The following is a 27817-nucleotide window of genomic DNA, read 5'->3' as shown; positions in this document are numbered from 1 at the left end:
ATAAATCGAAACCGAATTGAACCAGCCAGGATCCCTGGTCTGGTGGTACGTAAAAAGCACTATCCGACTCGTGGCCGATGCCAGCGCCACTTCGACTGGCTTCCGTGCCGGTGGCACGTAAAATACTCCAATCCGTCCGTACGACAGGCACCCATGCCAACCCCCTTTGCTTGTGAAGACATGTTGGGGCAAATGAAATCGAAATCGAATTGAACCAGCCAGGATCCCTGGTCTGGTGGTACGTAAAAAGCACTATCCGACTCGTGGTCGATGCCAGCACCGCCTCGACTGGCTTCCGTGCCGGTGGCACATAAAATACACCAATCCGACCGTTGCCAGCCTCACCTGGCACCTGTGCAGGTGGCACGTAAAAAGCACCCACTACACTCACGGAGTGGTTGGCGTTAGGAAGGGCATCCAGCTGTAGAAACATTGCCAGATTAGACTGGAGCCTGGTGCAGCCTTCTGGCTTCCCAGATCCCCGGTCGAACCGTCCAACCCATGGTAGCATGGAGAACGGACGTTAAACGATGATGATGATGATGATGATGATGATGTATGTGTGTATATGTTTGTGTCTGTGTTTGTCCCCCAACATCGCTTGACAGTCGATGGTATGTTTACGTCCCCGTAACTTAGCAGTTCAACAATAGAGACCGGTAGAATAAGTACTACTAGGCTTACAAAGAATAAGTCCTGGAGTCGATTTGCTCGACTAAAGGCGGTGCTCCAGCATAGCCACAGTCAAATGACTGAAACAAGTAAAAGATTAAATAACATGAGGCCTTGATGAATACTTAATTGCAACCAAAATCCCTCACTCAGCTCTTTGCCATCATTTTGCTCACTGCATCTTTGTCTTATGACACATTTATAACTCAGACATCACGATGTGCAAACGCATGTTTATTCACCAATCACACATTTAATGCCTGTTTCGTCCATACTAGAATGGATTGGACAGATGCTTTTTCTAATAATACCTACCTTTGTTTCAAGCAGTTTTTCTTTCTATCAAAGGCGTTTGAAAACACAGACACCAGTCAAAAATCAGCATCATCACTGCTACACCCGTCTACATCCTCAGCATACTTACTGAGAGGTTCACAAGTCAAGTGATACATTCTTGGTGATTAAGTCCATTTAGTGACAGCTGAGTCTATTTTTTCCTTTTCAGTGTCACCATATAACAAAATTTCAGTCCCTATTATAGTTGTAGTATTGGGATATTTAACAAAGATATAAGCCAAACAATATCCCTGGTAGGGTTTAATTAATTTCAGAGGGAACTATATTAACAAAATAAAGGTGGCGAGCTGGCAGAAACATTAGCACGCTGGGCGAAATGCATAGCCATATTTCGTCTGCCGTTAGGTTCTGAGTTCAAATTCCACCAAGGTTGACTTTGCCTTTCATCCTTTCGTGGTCGATAAATTAAGTACCAGTTACGCACTGGGGTCAATGTAATCGACTTAATCCGTTTGTCCTTGTTTGTCCCCTCTGTGTCTAGCCCCTTGTGGGTAGTAAAGAAATAGGTATTTCATCTGCCGCTACGTTCTGAGTTCAAATTCCGCCGAGATCGACTTTGCCTTTCATCCTTTCGGGGTCGATAAATTAAGTACCAGTTACGCACTGGGGTCAATGTAATCGACTTAATCCGTTTGTCCCCTCTGTGTCTAGCCCCTTCTGGGTAGTAAAGAAATAGGTATTTCATCTGCCGCTACGTTCTGAGTTCAAATTCCGCCAAGGTCGACTTTGCCTTTCATCCTTTCGGGGTCGATAAATTAAGTACCAGTTACACACTGGGGGTCAATGTAATCGACTTAATCCCTTTGTCTGTCCTTCTTTGTCCCCTCTGTGTTTAGCCCCTTGTGGGTAGTAAAGAAATATATATTAACAAAATAAGTTCTTAAGGTATATGTGTTTGAATAAAAGGTGAAGCTAAAACACTTTTCAGGCTAAGAACTCTGTCAACAGTTATGATTCATCCTAAACATGCAGAAAGATCACTCTTCATGCGGTTTTCTGCTAATTGCTATATATTAGACTCCCAATTTGCATAATTATTGGGTTGTCCGAAAAGTTTGTGCTGATTTTTAAAGGAAAGAAAAAGGTCAATAAATACTTGCCATTACATTTTTAATCAGCCAAATATGAACCATTTTGTTGCACAATGCGTCTCCATCTTTCCTTTAACTTGGAAATACCCTCTTCCCAGATTTGAGGGGTTTCATTGCAAAGAATTCATCAAAGTATCATTTTATGTCATCCAAGGAATTGAAATTTTTACCATTAAGACTATCTGCAGAGACCTGAACAAGTGGAAATCCGAAGGAGCAATATCTGCTGAATATGGAGGCTGGGGTAACACATCCCAGCCAAGCTGCAGCAATTTTTGTCTGGTTCCCAAAGCATCAAGTGCTGAAAATGAACTTTCTTATCTTCCATTTTAAAGGGTTACAGAATTAACACAGGTTATAGGAACGTAAACCTTCTCCCAAGAAAAGATAGCTTAAACTGTGCTCTAAATGGAGGTCTAGTCAAATCCTATTTTATGGACCCAACCATGTTCTAAAAAAAGTCGAAAGGTAAGCTACTATAAATCAGCACGAACTTTCCAGACAACCCAATATTTTCTGATATGGCACACCTTATTTCCATTTGAATCGTTTGTCAAATAGTCTTCACTCACTCAGTAAATAAATTCAGGACATGGGCACGTAAAAAGCACCATCCGATCGTGGCCATTGCCAGCTTCGCCGGGCCCGTAAAAAGCACCATCCGATCGTGGCCGTTTGCCAGCCTCGTCTGGCACCTGTGCCAGTGGCACGTAAAAAGCTCCCACTACACTCAAGGAGTGGTTGGTGTTAGGAAGGGCATTGAGCCGTAGAAACATTGCCAGATCAGACTGCGCCTGGTACGGCTTCTGGCTTCCCAGAACCCAGTTGAACTGTCCAACCCATGCTAGCATGGAAAGCGGACACTAAACGATGATGATGATATTTACTGAGTGAGTGAAGACTATTTGACAAATAAACGATTCAAATGGAAATTAGGTGTGCCATATCAGAAAATATTATTGGGTTGTCCGGAAAGTTTGTGCTGATTTATAGTAGCTTACCTTTCGACTTATTTTAGAACATGGTCGAGTCCATAAAATATGATGAATGCCAGAATTGTCCCCCTTCCCTTACTTTTCCTTATATCTTTTTGAAATAGATCTATTTTTACTGAAATTTTCTTCCAATACATTGAGACGGTATAGATTACTGCGACTCTGTTGGAATATAATGTGATGAATAAAATAAGCTGGGGTTGAATATATCATGCATCTCAACTTTATTTCCTCGTGCATTTTGATGATGTACATCACAATTATGTTGAAAAAAACAATTATTTTTGAGACCCTTGTGATCCATGCTATTTCTAGCATACTAAACAACCACACAGAGGATGGGCTACCTTTGAGTTCTTCAAACGAGAGAGATTAAGACTGCAATAAAATAATGAAATATATATTTCAGGCACACGAGTGGCTGTGTGGTAAGTAGCTTGCTTACCAACCACATGGTTCCGGGTTCAGTCCCAATGCATGGGACCTTGGGCAAGCGTCTTCTATTATAGCCTCAGGCCGACCAAAGCCTTGTGAGTGGATTTGGTAGACGAAAACTGAAAGAAGCCCGTCGTATAATATATATATGTGTGTTTGTGTGTCTGTGTTTGTCCCCCCTAGCATTGCTTGACAACCGATGCTGGTGTGTTTATGTCCCTGTTACTTAGCAGTTCGGCAAAAGAGACTGATAGAATAAGTACTGGGCTTACAAAAGAATAAGTCCCGGGGTCGAGTTGCTCGATTAAAGGCGGTGCTCCAGCATGGCCGCAGTCAAATGACTGAAACAAGTAAAAGAGTAAAAGAGAGAGAACATTCAGTAATTCAAATTACCATTGCACTTAACTTTCTACAAAAATTCCTCAAAGTCAGTTTTCAAGAAAGGATGGAATAGTCCTCAAGAGTAATAGATTTTTGGTTTTAAATTGAATTAATCTATATTAAAACATGAGAAAAAAAATCTCCATGTGCATGAATTATTTGCATCTGTCCCCCACACATTTAATTACAAAACAATTGTAATCTATACTAAGAGTTAGTGTATAGAACATGCAACTAAAAAAATATCCATTCGTCAGAAAGCTATAACAAAACACAGATAGGGAGCAGGGTAATATTATGTTGAAGCATAAACAGTAATGTTAGAAATCACTATCTCACAGCGAAAAATAACTATGTGACAGTGAACAAAATTAGTTGTGATTCAATCATTTAAGTTAAAATTTTCAGTAAAAGAATTTTGAAATCTGTGTGATAAAATAATATATTTTGCCGTCACTTAGCGGTTCGGCAAAAAGAGACCGATAGAATAAGTACTGGGCTTACAAAGAATAAGTCCTGAGGTCGATTTGCTCGACTAAAGGCGGTGCTCCAGCATGGCCGCAGTCAAATGACTGAAACAAGTAAAAGAGTATATTAGGTTGAATAAAAAGCACCATTTTGAACCATGAAGAATTTGTATTGGATTTTTGCAGGTTTGAAATTTTTTTAAATATATTTTTGCAATTGTCTGATAACACAGACATGGGCTTACCCAAATGAATCAATAAATTAACATTGATATTTTTTTTTTTTTACTGTTCTTACAATCTGAAATGGAACTGTCAAAGCGTGATATTCAAGCAATTTTGCTATTCAACATCAAAAGAAGATGTAAAGCAAATGAAACTGATTGCAATATCAACGAAATATTTGATGAGGAAATGACCAGCAAGTGGTCAGCTCAAAAATGATTTAAACAATTTAACAGTGAAGAACTGAGCCTGGAAGTTTATGAGCATAGTGGACGCCCATCTGTCATCAATGACAGTCAATTAAAGACCATGTAAAACCACTGGCAAAAAAAATTTCGAATCAAACAGAAAATTGCCTGCGACCATTTCTATGTGATCGTAAAATCAAAAAAGCTCAACAAATGGGTACCACACAATTTCAATGAAAATCAGAAAATGTGCAGATATGAAATTTGCTCATTGCTTCTTCTTCGTAACCAGACCAAGCCATTTCTCGACCGTATTGTAACTTGCAATGAAAAGTGAATTCTGTACAATAATAAAAGCGTTCTTCACAGTGGTTGGACCAAAAGGAAGCACCGAAAACCTTCTCTAAACCTGAGCCCTTCAAAAAGAAGGTTATGGTGACTATTTGGTGATGTACTGCTGGATTCATCCACTATAACTTCTTAAAACCCAGAAAACTCATTACTGCAGAAACATATTGCCATGAATTTTCCAAAATGAACAAAAAAAAAACTGCTACTCCTTCATCCCAGATTGGTCAACAGAAGAGGGCCAATAATTCTTCATGAGTGCTGAGTGTTCAACCACACGTTTCACTAACGACACTCCAGAAGTTGAGGGAACTTGGCTATGAAGTTCTTCCCCAGCCCTTTCTCCTACCAACTACCCCTTTTTCAAGCACCTTGATGGTGTCCTGCGAGAGAAGGAGTTCAAAAATCAAACCGATGCTGAACATACTTTCAAAGAGTTCATCAGCTCCAGAACTCCAGATTTTTATATTACCAGAAAAAACAAACTTGTAATGTGTTGATAGTAACGATGCTTACTTAGATGAATAAAATTTCCACATTGTTGAAATATATTGTGATGAATTTCATGTTTCAAAACGTTGCTTACTTTTTACTCAGCCTGATATTAAAATGGCAATTTATAACAATTTGCTAGATATTGTAGATTTTAATTGCATTCTTATTGTAACAGTTACATACTCCAAACCAATTAAAAAACAGATTTTTTTTATTACAATATATATTCTCATAATTCATAAATAGTATTGGAATAAAACATCATAAATTTTGTTAAAAGTTTTTTTTTTTAAATTTCAGTTGAAATTTGAATTTGAAAACTGTTGGAATGTTATTCATGATACTTTGATCTCAATCAAAGCCAACCTGGGGTTAAATGCGTTAGCTCTATTTGTGTTGGAATAAGCAAAACTCAGAATGAATCAGATTGCAAAGTATGACATAATCAAAATATGCTATCATTATCATCATTTAACATTCATTTTTCCATGCTGGCATGGGTCGGATGGTTTGACAAGAGCTGGAAAGTCACAGGACTGTGCCAACATTTTATCTGTTGTGGCATGGTGCCTCTGTTCCTTTGCGACCCACCTCACACAATGTATGTATCTAAGCAGATGAGTCACTTGTTACAGAAAATGACAGAAAGTGATATTTCATTCAACCACCTTCATTAAAGACTTTTCACAGAGATTATAAATAGGCGCAGGAGTGGCTGTGTGGTAAGTAGCTTGCTTGCCAGCCACATGGTTCCGGGTTCAGTCCCACTGCGTGGCATCTTGGGCAAGTGTCTTCTACTATAGCCTCGGGCCGACCAAAGCCTTGTGAGTGGATTTGGTAGACGGAAACTGAAAGAAGCCCGTCGTATATATGTATATATATATATGTGTGTGTGTGTGTCTGTCCCCCTAGCATTGCTTGACAACCAATGCTGGTGTGTTTATGTCCCCGTCACTTAGCGGTTCGGCAAAAGAGACCGATAACATAAGTACTGGGCTTACAAAAGAATAAGTCCTGGGGTCGAGTTGCTCGATTAAAGGCGGTGCTCCAGCATGGCCGCAGTCAAATGACTGAAACAAGTAAAAAGAGTAAAAAAGAGTGCATGCGAAAGGTTAATGCCTGCAATCTGTGGTTGAGTCAGAAGAAAACCGATTCTCAGAATGAATATATCTGTGTTTGGTCAAATCACTATTTTGAAAAAACGATTTACCACAGATATCACACCAATATGGTTTTTCTCCTATATGGATGTTCTTGTGAGTCGTTAAAGCACTACTTCCAGAGAAGGATTTACCACAGATATCACAGCCATATGGCTTTTCTCCCGTATGAATGCGTTTGTGTTTAGTCACATCGCTATTTTGGAAGAAAGATTTACCACAAATTTCACACTGATAGGGTTTCTCCCCTGTATGAATACGTCTGTGAATGGTTAAATGACTTGTTTGAGAGAATGATTTGCCACAGATATCACAGTGATATGGTTTCTCGCCTGTGTGAACACGGTTGTGAACACTCAGATGAGCTGTTTGAGAGAAGGACTTACCACAGACACCACAGTGGTATGGCTTCTCTCCCGTATGTGTAGATTTGTGTTTAGTTAAATTATACGTTTCAGAGAATGACTTACCACAGATGTCACACTGATATGGTTTTTCCCCTGTGTGAATACGTTTGTGAGCAATTAACGAACTCCCACTGGAGAACGATTTGCCACAGATATCGCAATGATAAGGTTTCTCTCTCGTATGAATGCAGGTTTTGTGTATTGCCAACTGACTTGCCTCCCTGAATGATTTACCACAAGCATCACAGTTATACGGCTTCTTTCCTGTATGAATATGTTTGTGAACAATTAGCGAACTTCTGTAACTGAATGCTTTACCACAGATATCACACTGATATGGTTTTTCTCCTGTGTGAACAAGTTTGTGTTTGTTTAAGCTGTTTCCTTCAGCATATGATTTACCACAGATATTGCAGTGATACGGTTTCTCTCCTGTGTGAATACGCCTATGAGTATTTAAGTGAACTTTTTGAAAGAATGATTTACCACAGATATCACAGTGATATGACTTCTCTCCTGTATGAATGTGTTTGTGTGTAGCCAAGTTACATCTTTCAGAGAATGATTTACCACAGATATCACACTGATATGGCTTCTCACCTGTATGAATACGAATGTGGCTAGTTAGGCTATCGCTTTCAGAAAATGATTTACCACAGATATCACAGTGATATGGTTTTTCACCCGTATGAGTACGTATATGTTTGGCTAAGTTACTTCTTACAGAGAATGATTTAGCACATATATCACATTCATATGGTTTCTCTCCAGTATGAATGCGTTTGTGAGTAGTTAAGGTATGCATTTGAGAGAATGATTTACCACAGACATCACAGTTATGGGGTTTCTCCCCTGTATGTGTATATCTATGTTCAGTGAAGTTTCTTCTGATGGTGAATGATTTACCACAGATATCACAGTTGTATGGTTTCTCTCCTGTGTGAATACGTTTATGATTTGTGAGGCTGCTTCTCAGAGAGAATGTCTTTTCACAGACATCACAGTGATATGATGATTTTCTCTCCTCCTTCGGCAATTCTTCAGAAAAATTCATCATTCTATAAATTATTACAGAACTGATGCAAACACTTCTACAGCAATATTTCCATCAACTGTTGTCCCTGTTGGTATCAAAAAATGGTAGCGAACTCATTGGAAAATCTGTCCAAATTTAGTTGGAATATAAAATCGTCTCGTACACCTGGTAGACAATGATAAGAAATGTCTCAATCTAAAGAACTAACTTTCAGTAACTCCATGATAAATTTATAGAAACAGTTGTAGCTCTTCTGCATAAAATCTTCCTTTGACAGTAAATGGAAATATATATTGATATATTGATGATATATCTTTAAGGCCAAATATTTTGGTATTCTGAAATGATAGAGAAATAGTGTAAGGTATTGAAGATAATTAAAAAAAAATTGAGATTCAATAGTGAAATTTTACAACAATTCTATACGGATAAACTGTAAACTTCCACCTCAAGAAGTGAACTTCACTTTAGAACATGCTATTTAACCCTTTACTGTTCAGATTATTCTATCAAACATAATGCTTATTGATTCCCATTGATTTGAATTAATCATGCATTATCTCACATCTTCAAGATCTTGATGGTGTAATTACTTAATATAGAATAACATTGTAGGGTAGGTGTGAGAGCCTGGATCTGGTCAGTTTGAACATAAAACAGATTAAATATTTTGGCCGGATATGACAGGTTTAAATACTAAAGGGTTATATATCATCATACAAAATTGTGTCAAGTTTACATATTTACAAACTACACATACACCTGTAGATTACATATATTACAATAAATACTGTTGATTATACATTATATCTGGACTAGTGTATTTGGTCATTGTACCTTCAGGACTTCTTCAGGTGCCTCTCACATTCAGAAACGTTCTGGGTCTGGTATTGAACCCTTTATAAAATCCACAGGGATACATTGTTCTCATTCCACTGTCCATACCAGATGGAGTTGTTCTATTTGCGTATAGCCGATTGGAGACTAATAGCAATACAAATCAAACCTTCCTTCACACACACTACAAAGACATCAGCTAACAAACACTTTTTCTCCATAAATTTCCCCAAGAAAGACTCCTACACCTGAAATATTGAAATACCAGGTACCACTGCTAACATCAACATGTATTAAATTTTATAACTTGCAGGGTTTGGTTTTACATAATATTTAAGAAATATATATCACACTATGCTACCTAAAAACTATACTATTCAACTATTTGTGATACCACTTGTACATTATACTTCAATCGGTGTGTGTGTATGTGTATCCTTACTCAGTCCCACAACATAAAATATTACACCTAACATTTAATCTACTCTTTTACTTGTTTCAGTCATTTGACTGCGGCCATGCTGGAACACCGCCTTTAATCGAGCAACTCGACACCGGGACTTATTCTTTTGTAAGCCCAGTACTTATTCTATCAGTCTCTTTTGCCAAACCGCTAAGTTACGGGGACATAAACACACCAGCATCGGTTGTCAAGCAATGCTAGGGGGACAAACACACACACGCATATATATATATATATATATATGTATAAGGGTGGAAAGGAACACACGAGTTGATATATATGAAAAAACAAGTCAAAAATAGAAAATGCTAAGATGATTTTATAGTGAATCTTTCAGTACCGGTTTCGGTCATTTTGAGACCTTTTCAACTGTAATGATTAAATAATTAAATTTAGAAAAATTAGAAGAAAGGTTTTTTTAAAGGAATACTTCCATAGTAGTGTTCAGATATAGGTGGCATTCTGCCTTTCTCTGACTCCCTTGTTTGCACTTGTGTATTCGAGGTCGTTGTGTATTCGACCTCGAATACACAAGTGCAAACAAGGGAGTCAGAGAAAGGCAGAATGCCACCTATATCTGAACACTACTATGGAAGTATTCCTTTAAAAAAACCTTTCTTCTAATTTTTCTAAATTTTTCTAAATTTAATTATTTAATCGTTACAGTTGAAAAGGTCTCAAAATGACCGAAACCGGTACTGAAAGATTCACTATAAAATCATCTTAGCATTTTCTATTTTTGACTTGTTTTTTCATATATATATATATATACATACATACATACATACGACTGGCTTCTTTCAGTTTCCGTCTACCAAATCCACTCACAAGGCTTTGGTCGGCCCGAGGCTATAGTAGAAGACACTTGCCCAAGGTGCCACGCAGTGGGACTGAACCCGGAACCATGTGGTTTGGTAAACAAGCTACTTACCACACAGCCACGCTTATATTCACAATACCAAAATTTACTGAATGGAGGACAATAGCATTCTCCTCTCATCCATTGTCACGGTTACGTAATCCCTGGTCATTCCTTACTATGCAGATATATGACCAAGCACATTCCATCACAACACTGCCATCGTGTATCTAAGAATACGTTGTCTAGTGTCCAATCCTACACTTTGTCATCCTCTTTAAAATGATTAAGTGGAATATGAAAGACATTTAGCTGCTATTTCATGAAGGTTGAGTGACTACAGTTTCCATCTCATTGGTTCATTCTTGCGGTTTTCTCGCCAAATCAGCCGTAGCTGAGCAGCCTATAATCAAAGTCGTTTTCATCAGTGCTACGATTACATATCGAACAAGAAATATTATGAATAAAGAAAAAAAAAACATTAACAAAATAAAATGCATCTGAAACCCTAACAATTAATAAATGTATTATTGGCGTAACTTCGGTATAGGTACAGGATACATTTCAAGAAAGTGTTTATATATATATATGGGGGGTTAGGTTTAGGGTTTGCGTTAGGAGAAAAGGGTTTCTGTTATCTTCAGAAATGTAAACTTCCGGTACTTACAGTACCTATACCGAAGGATCGCCACTCTTCTACGTAATTATACAAGAGAGAAGCTAGATCGCTGATGGCTGAGATAAATCCTTCCAGATGCTCTTACATTTGTTTTTCGCAACTTCATCCAATACTGAATGGGACAATGTTATCTATCTCCTTATTTGATGTGGCATCTCTGTTTTGAATGACCTTGTAACTATTCAAGCCAAAACCTAAAACTGGGAACATTTACAAAGGAAATATTTTCGTTTTGTTAATATAACAGTCAATTAGTTTCTAGTTTTTCGTTTCCAAGTTATTTTTGAAGACTATTTTCAAAATTAGATATTACCATTTCAATTTGAAAATATTACTGTGTGCGTGAACGTTGGAACATGGAGATATTTTTTCATAAAACTTATATATTTTCAGTTCAATATTATTAACTGCATTCGGATCTTTTCAGTTTGAACGGCAGTTTTTTCTAGCGGTGTCATATGAAATTGTCACCCATATTTATGACCCTAGTATCGATCTATTGCATTTCAATCTGTTTTAGGGTTAGGGATGGGGGGGGGAAGGGCATCTTTTTTTCTTCACAAATGTAAATAAACCTGATCTGTTTCTTAAACGAGGGACATATTCATACGGCGCAGAATGTTTTTTTTACCTCAATAGACGTCATTGATTGGTTGAAATTGCAGAAACTGAAAAACAACAACAAATACCTTACAAACTATATAATTTTCTCAATAAAGCCAAGAGAAAAAGATGTTTTATAAACACATTGTACCAGTATACGAAGTTTAAAAGTGTTTAGTTACGTGGAAATTATGTTAAAAACTGCCTTTCAAACCGAAAAGATCCTTGCATTCTTGTCGGGAATGTGTTTTCACATTTATATAATTACTGTATCTGAAAGAAATTAATTACACACATTATAACAACATCGAAAAAACCCGTTTTTCAGCTTACCGTTTCCAAATGTAAACAGTGAGTTAACGTCTTATACGTCTCCACAAAAACTACCAAAGTAGATATCTGACTCTTAGAACGAGCTTTACCAATATTTTATCAACTTAGTCAAGAAACTGCTAATTTCTTCCACAGTGAAATCATAATTTGTCACAATGAACAAGTGCTGCTGACTTTATATTTCGAGCCGCACTTTCGAACTCAATACTACTTCAATGAAAGCGTCTAGTTTGCGTTGAGTATTTTCTAATGGAGACATTTTAAAGATCTTTTCGGTTTGAACGGCAGTTTTTTAAAATAATTTCCACGTAACTAAACACTTTAAAACTTCGTATACTGGTACAATGTGTTTATAAAACATTTTTTTCTGTTGGCTTTATTGAGAAAATTCTATAGTTTGTAAGATATTTGTTGGTTTTTTTCTTCTTCAATTTCTGCAATTTCAACCAATCAATGACGTCTATTGAGGTAAAAAAAAAAAACATTCTGTGCCGTATGAATATGTTCCTCGTTTAAGAAACAGATCAGGTTTATTTACATTTGTGAAGAAAAAAAAGATACCTTCCCCCCACTCCTAACCCTAAAACAGATTGAAATGCAATAGATCGATACTGGGAAAGTTGCTCTTCTTGATTGCTTCTCTTCCTATGGGTGAATCACCGTATACTAGACCTGGGAAAGTGACTCATCATGGTTGCTCCTCTTCCGCTTTTTCTAATGTATATTATTGGCTCCTGATGTATTCACTTAATTAGTAGGACTTTTGTCCACAGTTATTGAATGTTATGTGGTAAGTGATAGGTTTTTCTCTCCAAAATTTGATAAATGTTGGATTTGGGATTCTCTTTTAGTCGGTAAAGGATCTGTCTGGAACAGGTTGTGTCTTTTGCACTGTTTGGGTGCAACACAATTTCCTTCTTTGTTTCCAAAACCTACCGGTGTCAGGAACAAGAAAACAACCTTAAAAAAAATGACACTTTATTTCGTTATTTACATAAAGAAGGCACGTTAGTAACTTGGTAACCACTTGGTGTAGGTACAGCAAGACTGAAGTTAAAGATTTGTAAAGATAAACCTCACAACTCCAGCAGCAACAGAGCCGGTCAAATCCCAAACGTCTGGGACAGGAGAATAGGCTGAGAACACGTCTTCTCTCTTCAACGAACACCATAGAATTCTCGTTCCCAGTTTTTAGCGCATGTGCATTAGGGAACTTCCTTAGGCCTTTCCAGAATGTTCCAGCCCTGCACACGCACACTGAAGAATGCCGTCACTACAAGTCCAACTTATTGGAATGATCAACACCTACTGGCCAGGTATAGCTTTTCATCATTCAACACAAGATTACCTCCTCCAATGTTACCACCCCTCTTGAAAGTCTTTTTTTTTTGGTCTTACAAGTACTTGGTGACCCTGTCAGTGCAGGTGCCACTTAAAAGCACCCAGTCCACACTGTAAAATGGTTGGTGTTAGGAAGGGCATCCAGCAGTAAAAGCCTTATTATAACTACCTCGCCTGTGCTTGTGCCACATAAAAAAGCACTAAGTCCACTCTGCTGAGTGGTTGGTGTTAGGAAGGGCATCCAGCTGTAAGAATTCTGCCAAAAGTCCCAGAAATTTGGTGCAGGCTTCTGCCTGGCCAGCTCTTGTGAAATTGTCCCACCCATGCTAGCATGGAAGACAGATGTTAAAACGATGATGATGATCTTCTCTGGAGGAAAACGACGAGGACGTGAAAACACTAGAGCACTAATCAGAGAGATACAATGTTCTGTAGAGTGAGCAGGATTACTCACTTGGAAATTTAGCTGGGTGAGCTTCAGGAAGGAGTCCAAAATCGACTGATATGGGTTTCCAGTTGCTGCAATAAAGAATACTGGGCTATCCAACAGAGTACTTGACTTTTGTCCAAAAGTAGCAAGATCTTATTGTGTTGTCTAAAAGCTGCTGGTTATGAACATCAATGAAAAAAAGAGTAGTGATGCAGAAAATCTGCACCGACAATTGCATAAGGCAGGTCGGCAATGATGAAAATCCATCCGAAATCACTTTGCAGAGCCAAATTGATTGAGATGGGTTTCCAGTCGCTGTGATAAAGAATACCGGGCTAACCGACGGAGTACTCGACTTTTGTCAAAAAATAGCAAATTCTGTTGTACTGTCTAAAAGCCACTGTTTACAAGCATCAACAAAAAGAGATTAATGATGCAGAAAATTTGCACTGAGGATTGGGTAAGGCAAGTCAGTGATGATGGAAATCCATTTGAAATCTCTTTGCAGAGCTAAATCCAAAGAAAGAGAGATTTGACCATACGTCTGTATAGGCGAGTGATTCACAGCTTGCAAGGTGATTGCAGAAAGAGGTTTCTTTCTGGCGAATTTAACTGGCCAAATACTGCAGGCAGCACCAAACTCAAGAAAAAGTTAAGTTAATTTTTTGTCTCAAAAAGCAAAAGCAAGGCCATGTAGGGGGACATGGAGTTATGTACAGGGAGGGTGTTCATGCAAAGAGTTCAGGCCATTTCTGGTCAAGAGAGACTTTGAACCGAGTGGTCATCGGCATCTTCATTATCTCGTCCGGCAGCTTATTCCACGGATCCGCAACCCGGACGGAGAAAGCCTCTCTCCTTCGATTAATATGAAATCGTCACAGATAGAGCTTTTCGGAGTGACCCCGCAGCCGACACTCTGGAGTAGGAGTGAAGAACAGCTCTTTCGAGAGGTTACACTTTCCGCTTATGATGTTGTGAGCGAGAATGAGATCAGCACGGCGTTGTCGTTTTTCTAGAGAATAAAGGTCAAGCGTCCTCAGCCTTTCTTCAAGTCCTTGATGAAAAACCACGATTATGAGGATACGAACAGGGAACAGCTGTTGTGCTCAGTGTCCCACTGTGGCGTTTCCCTGACTCAAGTACATGGTTGAGTACATTTCTGGGCAGCAGCACCAAAATGTCTATGATACCAGCCGTGGGTCAATGAAGAGGCAGGAGAGAAAGAACGACTGTATGCCCCTCAGTGAGGTGAATAATTCCATGCAGCATGTAAAAGTTTGACCTCTCCAGTTAAAGAGTAGCTGCTTGCATCGAATTAAGATCCAACAATACAGATGCTACTGGAGACGAAAAAGGAGAAACAGCAGTCGGACATTTTAATCCATGGTAATGTTCTAATATTGAGATATTTAAAAAGGTTATAAACAGACTATGAGCTCTTGGTGAAACTTTATTAATCTTAGAGGGAATCGTATTAAAAATGTGAATAGAAATTCTTTAATTTCTTGAGGTAGATGGCTTAAATACCAGGAGGTGAGGCTGTGCACTTTTCAGGTTAAGACCTCTGGCACCAACTGTCATTTTTAATGGTCATAAATTGTATTGTTCCCAAAAGTAGAAATTTTTGTGAATTGTATTATATTGGAATAAAATGCATCTTACATTAATTTTAATAAAAGCATTTCTCAACTTCAATTTAGAAATAATTGGAATACTTTTCATCTTATTCTTTTCTCAACTGGGGCTAGTCTGAAGCTGAATGTGTTAGCTCTATTTAAGTTGCATTGGAGTAAGCACAGTTTTAGTGAATGTTCATAAGAGAGAATGAGTCAGATTGCAAATATAAGGATAACTAAAATAAGTAAATGTTAAACATAATTGAATTCAATAAAATGGAAAACGAAAGTGAACAACAATTCAATCTTGTTAAAACACAAGTAATTTTAATAATAGCTAATCAATCAATAACCAATACAATATATTTAATAAATTAATAATTAATGCTACCACAACAAAAAGGAAAGCTTCATTCAAAATCCTCAATGAGTCAGGAAAAACACTTCACTTCTATTTTCCATTTTTGTTGGATGGTTTTAATGACTGCCTACCTGACATATCGTCTATTTCATTGTACTGTTTTAACCCTTTAGTGTTCTGATTATTCTATCAAACATAATGCTTATTGATTCACATTGATTTGAATAAATCATGCATTATCTCATATCTTCAAGATCTTGATGGTGTAATTACCTAATGTAGAATAACATTGTAGGGTAGGTGTGAGGGCCTGGATCTGGTCGGTTTGAACATAAAACAGATTAAATATTTTGGCCGGATATAGCCGGTTTAAATACTAAAGGGTTAATGACTGACATATCATGAATGCAGTTATAGTTTGTTTCTTCTCGAGCCATGCCTGGCACATAAGGGCCAGTTTCCTTGGCGTATAGGTTCCCCACCTGGACAGGACGCCGGTCCGTCGCAGGTGAGCTGCAAGATGCAGGAGGAAAGAGTGAGAGAAAGTTGTGGCGAAAGGGTCAGCAGAAGTTCGCCATTACCTTCTGCCAGAGCCGCGTGGAGCTTAGGTGTTTTCGCTCATAAACACACACATCGCCCGGTCTGAGATTCGAACATACGATCTCTCGACCGCGAGTCCGCTGCTCTAACCACTAGGCTATATGCCTCCACTATGAATGCAGTTGGCTTAGCTACATCAGTATTTCTACTGCAAATATCACAGATAGGGTATCTGCCTTGTTTGAGAGAATGATCTATCACAGACATCACAGTGATACGGCTACTGTCCAGTATGAGAGTATTTGTGTTTACTTAACTGAATTTTTAGCGAGAATGATTTACCACAGATATTACAGTGACATGGCTTCTTACCTGTATGAATAATTTTGTGTCTAATTAAGACAGAGCTTTGAGAGAATGATTTTCCACAGATATCACAGTGATATGGCTTCTCACCTGTATGAATATGTACATGGCTAATTAGGCCAGATCTTTGAGAAAACAATTTACCACAGGTATCACAGTTGTATGGCTTTTCTCCTGTGTGAATACGTTTGTGAACAGTTAATCCTGTTCCATAAGAGAATGATTTACCACAGATATCACAGTGATATGGTTTCTCTCCTGTATGTATACGTATGTGAGAAAGTAAATGTACTTTTTGAAAGAATGATTTTCCACAGATATCACAGCGATACGACTTCTCACCTGTATGAATAAACTTGTGTTTAGTTAGATTACCTCTGTCTGAGAATGATTCACCACAAATGTCACACTGATATGGTTTCTCACCTGTATGAATACGTATGTGGCGAGTTAGGCTATAAGTCTGAGAGAATGATTTACCACAGGTATCACAGTGATATGGCTTATCACCTGTATGAGTACGTTTATGATCTTTCAAGTGACTTTTTAGAGTGAATGATTGACCGCAGATATCACATCCATATGGCCTTTCACCTGTATGGATGCGTTTGTGGATAATTAAATCATGAGTACGGGAGAATGATTTACCACAGATATCACACCTATGCGCTTTCTCACCTGTATGGATACGTTTATGTCCTTTTAATGTGACTTTTGCAGCAAATGATTTACCACAGGTATCACACTGATATGGTTTTTCACCTGTATGAGTATGCTTATGATCTGCTAAGTGACTTTTTTGAGTGAATGATTTACCACAGGTATCACATCCATGTGGCCCTTCTCCTGTATGGGTGTGTTTGTGAGTAATTAAATGATGTGCACGGGAAAATGATTTACCACAAATATCACAGTTATGCGCTTTCTCTCCTACATGTATACACCTGTGTCCTGTTAACGTGCTTTTCGTAGCAAATGATTTACCACAGGTATCACACTGATATGATTTTTCACCTGTATGAGTAAGTTTATGATCTTCTAAGTCACTTTTTTGAGTGAATGTTTTACTACAGGTAACACAGCTATGCACTTTCTCTCCTGAATGGATACGTCTATGTCCTGTTAATGTGCGTTTTGCTGCAAATGATTTACCACAGTTATCACAAGGATATGGTTTTTCACCTGTATGAGTACGTTTATGATCTTCTAAGTGATTTTTTAGGGTGAATGATTTACCACAGGTATCACATCCATATGGCCTTTCACCTGTATGGATGTGCTTGTGATTAATTAAGGTTTGTAATCGAGAGAATGATTTATCACAGATATCACACTGAAATGGTTTCTCTCCTGTGTGAATAATTTTATGATTAATAAGGGTACTTTTCAGAGAGAATGTCTTGTGACAGATATCACAGGGGTATGACGATTTTCTCACCTCCTTTGGTAATTCTTCAGGAAAATCCATTCTTCGTTAACACAACAATTATATTGATATAGTTTTCACTATTTATTACTGCACTGATGAAAATCCTTCTACTGCAATATCTCCATCAATCGTTATCTTTGTTGGCATTGGAAAACAGTAGGAAGTTCATTAGAAAATCTCCTGCACCTTGTAGGCAATGATTGGAAATGTCTCACTCCGAAGAACTAACTCTCAGTAAATTTATTGCAATGAAGTTGTAAGTTCTTCTGTATAAAATCTTCCTTTTGTCAATAAATGTTGATACATATTGATGCTATAGCTTTAATGCCAATGTCATCTGATATTCTGAAATGACAGAGAAACAGTGTAAGATATTGAAGAAGATTAAAAAGCAGAGATATGACTGAAAGTTTACTACAATTCTACATTCACCTCAACAACTGAACTTTACTTTTGAATTTGTTAACACATTTACTAAATACAAATACACCTTCAGGTTATGAAACATTACCAATATTACAACAAACAATAATGATTACGCATATATGAACAAGTGATTTCAGTCATTGTATCTTTAGGCCGTCTCTGATATTCAGTTACATTCTGAGAATTTGGAACTGAATCCTTTACTAAATCCATACGAGTACATTGTTCCCAGTGTCCATATCAAGGATATTCTCCTCATTTAGTATTCTGTTTGTGATGCCACTACTTTATTTCACTTCAACCAGGATATATATATATGTATATATCTTAATATACAAATTCCATTCTGTCTGTCTGTTTGTGTGCTTATAACTCAAGTATTGTTCATCCGATTGCGCTGAAATTTTAATCATGGATACGTGAGAGCAGGCTGTTCCGTAATCTAAAAAGTTTTTTTTACAATTCGTTGCCAGCACCGCCCCGTTTCGTGTCCGTTGCCAGTCTCGCCTGGCCCTCGTGCCGGTGGCACATAAAAAGCACCATCCGTTCGTGGCCGTTTGCCAGCTCTGTCTGGCATCTGTGCGGGTGGCACGTAAAAAGCACCCACTACACTCACGGAGTGGTTGGCGTTAGGAAGGGCATCCAGCCGTAGAAACACTGCCAGATTTGACTGGGCCTGATGAAGCCTTCTGGCTTCACAGACCCCAGTAGAACCGTCCAACCCATGCTAGCATGGAAAACGGACGCTAAACGATGATGATGATGATGATGATGATGATGTTACTTTCAAAGTGAGAATCGCTATTTTTGTAATCATTTTTTCTTGTTGTCATGGTGAGAGAAACAGATTCATAAATAAGGTGTTGAATACGGTTTCACTATGGAAAAAAAAAGTTAAGGGCGATTTAGCAGTTGTTTTTAGCACATCTCCACTGTTGGGATATTTTTTAAAAACCTTTTTCTATTACTCAAACGATAAATAAATTTCTCCTAAATTTCTTTATAATCGCAATCTGTGCCGTTTGAAAGGTATTTATATAAAATTTCAATAAAAGATATCCATTTTCCTAAAAGTTATGAGGGGAAAACTCGGATCTTGTATATTCGTTTTTAATACACATTTTTTTTTTAACACCTATTACACTTTATTTATTTGTTTGTTTGTTTTGGTGACCGAATTGTTTTTTCACAAACTTGTTATTTATTTCCAGTCCAAAATAATTAGTATTCTTAAAAGAAATATCTTTTACTGACGTCGCTGTGTTTTCTGAAAGAAATGTCTTTTTCGGTCATCCTTCGTCTTGACTTGCACAACTGACATTTGGATCAGCTGCTTTTGTTCCTTAATTTCCATAAAAATTTTTTACTCTTGTTTTCATGACGTGTAGAAGGCGATATTTACTTTGAAGTGAGAGCAGAAAGTGAAAGCGAGTAGAATGCGAAGCGAAATGTATGTACGTGTATATGACAAGAACGTGTGTGTGTGTGAGAATGAATGAATGAATAGATGAAGGTGTGTATTGTCATGTATCTTTTTGCATGTATGTATAAGTGGCTAGGGTCCGTTCTTAACATGCAGCACGAGCGCCGTGTTCAGTCACACATAAACACCCATTATCTTTCATATACATAAATACATATTTTCTTTATTGAGTGAAAAAACGGTATGGACGTTTTGTTTTGGTGTCTCGCAATGCCATATACGCCTATGAGGACTTACTTTCCCAATGAAACTCGGTTTTTTCCCAAACCTGCTATAATGTAATACATGTCTTTGGTGTGGTAATTGTACGCGGCTGAAGAAGGCTTTTGACCTATCTGTTATATCAATTATGCACTGATATAAATTGTTCAATAAAGCCAGAAACATATGTACCGCAAAATCCTTTGCGTCCTGTTTTTCTTTTGATACATATATCCTATCACCTATACCACTAGCTGGCATATACAGGTGCTTACAATTATCAAGTATTCACCCTGAATTTTTTGTACCTAAATACATATATATATATAAATCTATTTTGTATTTGTGTGCATGTGCGTGCGTGAGAGAAAGTGAGAGAAAGAAAGCGAGAGAGAACGACAATGATATTTCCGCAAGTCAAAACGAAAGATGGCTTTTTTTTCCCCCAATTGTTACATGTTTTCCTTTCAATATAATTACGTTATCCTCCAAGTGAAACACAGGTCTATCATTTACATATATTATTATTACACCATTGAAATGAACATTTATCAACTTACCTTTTTCAAATGCAAACACTTAACCAATATGTTATACCTTTTTTATCAAAGTGAATATTTTCTTAGAATGAGGTTTACCAATGTTTTATCGATCTCATTCTACACTGACATTCCAGGAGTTCCTTATTCCTTCAACAATGACCCCTTGACCTATTACTACGAACGAGTGAAGCTGACTTCGTCTCCAGCCGCACTTTCGATCACAAATATTACACCAACAATGTCAAAGGGAACATTCGGTGTTTCGGATCTTTTCAATCTGACCGACAGATATACACGTAGAGTCCATTATGTCTGGGAAGAAAGACGGAATGGTCACAGAAAGACGGAATGGTCTTTAATCATATCTGTTCGATCAGATCCAACTCGGGACTAAACAACAAGAGACGAAGGGAACGAGACGAGGGAACGAGACGAGGGAACGAGACGAGGCAACGAGAGAGTCTTTACCTGGTCGCTCGAGTTGCTAGAAAGAGCAACCAAATCTTCCTGACAAAAAGAAAAATGAAATTTTCGTCTCCAAGAAAAAAAAATAAATAAGGCGTAACTTCGGTATAGGTACCGGATACATTTCAAGAAAGTGTTTTTTTTATATATATATATATGGAGGGTTAGGGGTGGGAGAAAAGGGTTTCTGTTATCTTCAGAAATGTAAACAAAGCCACTTCCGGTACCTATACCGAAGGATCGCCAAAAATAATAATGCAAGTTTACATTATTCTATAATGTTCGCTTAGGAATTCATTACTTCTAGAAAAGAATAAGACAAAATGTCATGGCTGGAACGCCTTTTCTCACAGACCCATTACAATCAGAGATATCCTGTGGTTAAAACAATATTCTTCACTGAATGATGAAGCTAAAGTTAAAAAAAAGTTGAAAGAATAAAAGATGGCAAGTATCCATATTCCAAATATTGGGATTCCCTTATAAAATAATATAAACTTGCATTTTTTTTTCTTGAAGACGGAAATTTCTGTCTAGCTACTTTTTCTAGCAGGCTCCGTCGTTGGTCTGTCTCAGTAATAATTTTGTTATTTAGCCTCAAATGACCCCTAATACAGCAAAACTATGTTGCTATAAAAACACCTCTGGTTATTAAAGAAGGGTTTTGTTAGGGGAGTGGACCCAGAAGTTGTTGTTTGCAAACAGCAGCAGTAATTTTCTTCAGTTGAATACACATCACTGATTGGTTGAAATTACCGAAATACGACAACTTTAACACGAAATGACTTCTAAAAATAAAAAATTTTGTCAAAAACGTTAAGAGTAAACCCTGTTCTGTGTGACACATTCTACCAGTACCCGAAGTTTCAAAGTTTTTAGTTAAAAAAAAATAATAATTAAAAAATCTGTCGCTCAGATTGAAAAGATCCTTTTTCTGTATTCCACTCCTCTGATTTAATTGCTCGGCAACAAAACTTTGATAACAACCGTTTTAGAGTTTTATAATCATTCATTGTTTCGATACATACGTACGTGCACACTTACACATATAAGCATATATATCTTAAGTTATCTTAGGTCCTTGTAGGGTATACAGATAGGGTATTTCCAGAGAAGTACTCAACCCGAGTTTTGGGCTATCAACATTGTCAGGCTCCAAACCAATGCTGAAATTCTTCAAGTATAAAAAATCCTGGTTTCATAACGGTGACACCATTGTGTGGGTATGGCGAAAGGTAAATTATATCGAAGAGTAAAGTGAAATGAATCATTAAAGATGTATACCTTATGTTATACATCTTGTCCATTTTCTTTCTTTCTAAGACTTTGGTCTTTTATTAAGTTAATTTTAGGGCCCTTTGATTCTAGGTTTTGTTTCCACATCTGGTATTTCTTTTCCAGTTGTTACAGATTCTGCTACCAGACTAACATCATCAATATACAATAGTTCTATTGGGCAACCCAGTCTTAAATTCCTATTATGGCCTGGAAGATGATGATGAATATGTGGAGGCCTGAGGACCAAGCCTTGAACACCTACCTGAATACTCAAATTATCATGGTGATGGTAGCTAAATCTTACCTTACTAACTGCATTCCTGTAGATGGCCTGTACTGCTTTCACAAATCATTTACCTATCCCTAGTTTCCTAGTTAGGCGGTGAACTGGCAGAAATGTTAGCACGCCAGGCAAGATGCGTAGCCGTATTTCGTCTGTCGTTACGTTCCAAGTTCAAATTCCGCCGAGGTCGACTTTGCCTTTCATCCTTTTGGGGTCGATAAATTAAGTACCAGTTACGCACTGGGGTCGATGTAATCGACTTAATCCCTTTGTTTGTCCTCTCTGTGTTTAGCACCCTTGTGGGTAGTAAAGAAATAGGTATTTCGTCTGTCTTTACGTTCTGATTTCAAATTCTGCCGAGGTCGACTTTACCTTTCATGGTCGATAAATTAACTACCAGTTACACACTGGGGTCGATGTAATTGACTTAATCCCTTTGTCTGTCCTTGTTTGTCCCCTCTATGTTTATCCCCTTGTGGGTAGTAAAGAAATATATTCCTAGTTTCAGATAAGACCACATTAAAGAGCAAGGCAGTCTGTTGAAGGCTTTCTCCGGATCAGCAAATGCCAAGTACAATAGCTTCTTAGCTAAATACTTCTCTCGCAGTTGCCTCTGAAAATAACCAGCAGGGTGCTTCTCCCAGGCACAAAGCCACACTGCATTCTTTATAGACTACTTAATTAGGCTGTAACTCTCACAACTTACCTGGTCCAGCAATTTGATGCTGCCATAATTACTTCTAAGGCCTTGTAGCTGCTATGATGATATTACACCAGTCTCTGGAACTAATGCCTTCCTGAACAACTATGCAGGTGAGAAGACCATATCCTACTCTACCAGATATTTTTAAGCATTTCAGTAGTGACTCCTTGTGGACCAGGGGCTTTCCTTGTGTTCATACCTTTAATTGCCTTATCTATCATACTGCTGTCAACTAGGATACTTGGTCCCTTTGTTGGATTCACATAGGGAAGATTCTCTTCCAATCTTCATGTTTAACAGCCCTTCTTGTATACACACATCTACATGTGTGTCTTGTCCCAACATGGTTGCAACCAGTTCAGATACCAACATCTGCACAGTTTCACTTAAACAGGAACAAATAACGAATATCAACAGCTTTTTACAATTCCTGTAGAACAAATTCAAGGATAGACTTACCCCGGGTGCTGCATTAATTCTTTCAGTTGAACAGGCAGAAATGCCAAAATGAACAGCTGGTTTTGTTCGTTAATTTCCATAAAAAAATGTTTATTTAGCAATAATAAATTTCTGAGCGAGATGTAAACAGTAAGCGCTCAACAACGTAAAGTATACTAGCCATCTCAATATGGCTAACCACTAGGGGTTGGTGTTACTGTAGCTTTTTAGCCCCAGGAGATCATTGTCTCCAGCTGGCTTTAGACACAATTTCTGTGCCCTTATGATAAGGGCAAATATCATAAGAGCACAGAAATTGTGTCTAAAGCCAGCTGGAGACAATGATCTCCTGGGGCTAAAAAGCTACAGTAACACCAACCCCTAGTGGTTAGCCATATTGAGATGGCTAGTATACTTTACAATGTTTATTTACTTTTGTTTTAAAGTGAAAGATGTATGTGTATATGAAATGGATGTGTGAGAAAGGGAGAGAGTGAAGGGGGTGTTTTGTAATGTATATATGTACATACGTAAATATGCATACATCTTTTTTGTATATCTCTCTCTTTTACCCTTTTACTTGTTTCAGTCATTTGACTGTGGCCATGCTGGAGCACCGCCTTTAGTCGAGCAAATCGAACCCGGGACTTATTCTATCGGTCTCTTTTGCCGAACCGCTAAGTTACGGGGACGTAAACACACCAGTATCGGTTGTCAAGCAATGCTAGGGGGACAAACACAGACACACAAACACACACATATATATACATATATACGACAGGCTTCTTTCAGTTTCCGTCTACCAAATCCACTCACAAGGCATTGGTCGGCCCGGGGCTATAGCAGAAGACACTTTCCCAAGATGCCACGCAGTGGGACTGAACCCAGAACCATGTGGTTGGTAGGCAAGCTACTTACCACACAGCCACTCCTGCGCCTATGTGTATGTGCATGTGTGAGATAGAGTACCACTTAGACATCACTCTCTCTCTTTCACATGCACACATACAAAAAAGATGTATTCATATGTATTTATGTACGTATATATAACACAACCCTTTACGCACACAACACACACTCTCTCTCCCTCTTTCATGCACACTCACAAATGTATATAAGTGTACATACAAAAACACATGTGTGACTGACTACAAATAAATAGAGCTGAACATGTAATTAAATAAAAAACTGTTATGGAAATTAACGAAGCATGTGGGTCCAAGCAAAAGAATTCACAAATTTTTTTGGACAGAGGAGAGAAGATTGCAAACAATGAATGAAAAAATTATATAAATAAAAGCTCGTTAAAAACTATCTTGTTTTATTTAAATTTGTGAACTTGAAATAGTCAATAATAAAAAGAAGTTCAGAAAGCAAATTTTCTTGAAAACTTCAATTTAAAAAAAAATCTCGCTTAGTAAATATTTCTTTCTGAAATTTATCATAGTTGTTAGCAAATAGTGAATGAAAACATTAAAATAGAGAGTGAGAGACTATTTTAATGTAAACAGAAAATTCTGCCTGCAGCAAATTAATATTGTTTAAGTAGCTGCTATGTGGAAGCTAAAGATGAAAAACCTTTTTAAAGAAATGAATCATATATATATAAAACAATATTTTTAATAGAAAAATAAAATGAAGACCCTATTGTGTATCTGAGGTCAAATTATTCATGCATCCCAAGTATGGAGCCAATTTGTGGGAAAAGTGAATACACACACAGGTCTATTTTATATAATAGATCATGTACCATGTATACTACAGTGGTATATTCTGTTGTAAAGGTGGTGAGCTGGCAGAAACGTTAGCACCCCGGCCGAAATACATAGCCGTATTTCGTCTGCCGTTACGTTCCGGGTTCAAATTTCACCAAGGTCGACTTTTCCTTTCATCCTTTCGGGGTCGATAAATTAAGTACCAGTTATGCACTGGTGTTGATGTAATCGACTTAATCCATTTGTCCGTCCTTGTTTGTCCCCTCTGTGTTTAGCCCCTTGTGGGTAGTAAAGAAATAGGTATTTCGTCTGCCGCTATGTTCCGAATTCAAATTCCACCGAGGTCGACTTTTCCTTTCATCCTTTCGGGGTCGATAAATTAAGTACCAGTTACGCACTGGGGTTGATGTAATCGACTTAATCCATTTTTCCGTCCTTGTTAGTCCCCTCTGTGTTTAACCCCTTGTGGGTAGTAAAGAAATAAATATATTCTGTTGTATGAATGCAAGTGTGCTTAGTTACATCACTATTTTCACAGAAATATTTACTGCAAATACCACACTGATAGGGCATCTCTCCTGTTTGAGAGCATGATCTATCACAGTGATATGGCTTCTCACCTGTATGAATAGGTACATGGTTAATTAGGCCAGCTCTTTGAGAAAATGATTTACCATACTTCTATGGTTCTTCTGTGTGAATACGTTTGTGAACGGTTAAACCTCTTCCATAAGAGAATGATTTACCACAGATATCACAATGATATGGTTTCTCTCCAGTATGAATACGTGTGTGAGAAAGTAAATGTGCTTTTCGCAAAAATGATTTTCCACAGGTATCACAGTGATATGACTTCTCACCTGTATGAATACGTTTGTGTCTAATTAAGACAGTACTAAGAGAGAATGATTTACCACAGATATCACAGTGATATGGCTTCTCACCTATATGAATATATACATGGCTAATTAGGCCAGATCTTCGGGAAAACGATTTACCACAGGTATCACAGTTGTATGGCTTTTCTCCTGTGTGAATACGTTTGTGAACAGTTAATCCCGTTCCATAAGAGAATGATTTTCCACAGATATCACAGTGATATGGTTTCTCTCCTGTATGCATACGTATGTGAGAATATAAATGCACTTTTTGAAAGAATGATTTTCCACAGATATCACAGCGATATGACTTCTCACCTGTATGAATAAACTTGTGTTTAGCTAAATTACCTTTGTCTGAAAAGGATTCACCACAAATATTACACTGATATGGCTTCTCACCTGTGTGACTACGTATGTGTCGAGTTAGGCCATCAGTCCAAGAGAATGATTTATCACAGATACCACAATGATATGGTTTTTCACCTGTGTGAGTACGTTTGTGACTGTCTAAGTGACCTCTTAGAGAGAATGATTTACCACAGATATTACATTCATATGGCCTTTCACCTGTATGGATGCGTTTGTGAGTAATTAAATGATCTGTACGGGAGAATGATTTACCGCAAATATCACACTTATGCGCTTTCTCACCTGTATGTTTACGTCTGTGTCCAGTTAATGTGCGTTTTGCAGAGAATGATTCACCACAGATATCACACTGATATGGTTTTCCACCTGTAGGAATATCTTTATGATCTTCCAAGAGATGTCTTACAGTCAATGACTTACCATGGGTTTTACGTGGCTTTTCTCTAGTATGGATATGTTTGTGAGTAATTAAGGCCTGTATTCGAGAGAATGATTTATCACAGGTATCACACTGATATGGTTCTTCACCTGTATGAGTAAGTTTATGATCTTCTAAGTCACTTTTTTGAGTGAATGTTTTACTACAGGTAACACAGCTATGCACTTTCTCTCCTGAATGGATACGTCTATGTCCTGTTAATGTGCGTTTTGCAGTGAATGATTTACCACAGATATCACAAGGATATGGTTTTTCACCTGTATGAGTACGTTTATGATCTTCTAAGTGATTTTTTAGAGTGAATGATTTACCACAGGTATCACATCCATATGGCCTTTCACCTGTATGGATGTGCTTGTGATTAATTAAGGTTTGTAATCGAGAGAATGATTTATCACAGATATCACACTGAAATGGTTTCTCTCCTGTGTGAATGATTTTATGATTAATAAGGGTACTTTTCAGAGAGAATGTCTTGTG

At 37.7% G+C, this 27817-nt stretch overlaps 2 protein-coding genes across 3 annotated transcripts in view; both read right to left on the bottom strand.

Annotated features, from left to right (window-relative positions):
• LOC115223874 (zinc finger protein 208-like) overlaps nucleotides 1-27817 on the bottom strand; it is a 162734-nt gene that overhangs the window by 10903 nt on the left and 124014 nt on the right. Inside the window, exons 5-6 of the mRNA XM_029794579.2 lie at nucleotides 16692-16938; nucleotides 7327-7821 (exon numbers count right to left, since the gene is read on the bottom strand). Of these exons, the coding sequence (XP_029650439.2) occupies nucleotides 7327-7821; nucleotides 16692-16938 (742 nt within the window). The remainder of the gene's footprint in view (nucleotides 1-7326; nucleotides 7822-16691; nucleotides 16939-27817) is intronic.
• Nucleotides 15727-27817, bottom strand: part of LOC118767778 (zinc finger protein OZF-like) — a 43170-nt gene continuing 31079 nt past the window's right edge. The window contains exons 4-7 of one of the 2 annotated variants that reach the window (XM_036512921.1): nucleotides 26158-26276; nucleotides 22508-22509; nucleotides 16164-16189; nucleotides 15727-15940 (exon numbers count right to left, since the gene is read on the bottom strand). In XM_036512921.1, coding sequence (XP_036368814.1) covers nucleotides 15928-15940; nucleotides 16164-16189; nucleotides 22508-22509; nucleotides 26158-26276 — 160 coding nt within the window. In that variant the 3' untranslated portion in view covers nucleotides 15727-15927. The remainder of the gene's footprint in view (nucleotides 15941-16163; nucleotides 16190-22507; nucleotides 22510-26157; nucleotides 26277-27817) is intronic. The other variant, XR_005003693.1, reaches the window with a different exon arrangement.

Source organism: Octopus sinensis, linkage group LG24 (assembly GCF_006345805.1).
Source record: "Octopus sinensis linkage group LG24, ASM634580v1, whole genome shotgun sequence".
Taxonomy (NCBI): Eukaryota; Metazoa; Mollusca; class Cephalopoda; order Octopoda; family Octopodidae; genus Octopus; species Octopus sinensis.
Note: the sequence above shows the minus strand (reverse complement) of the source record. Positions and strands in the feature narration are given on the sequence as shown.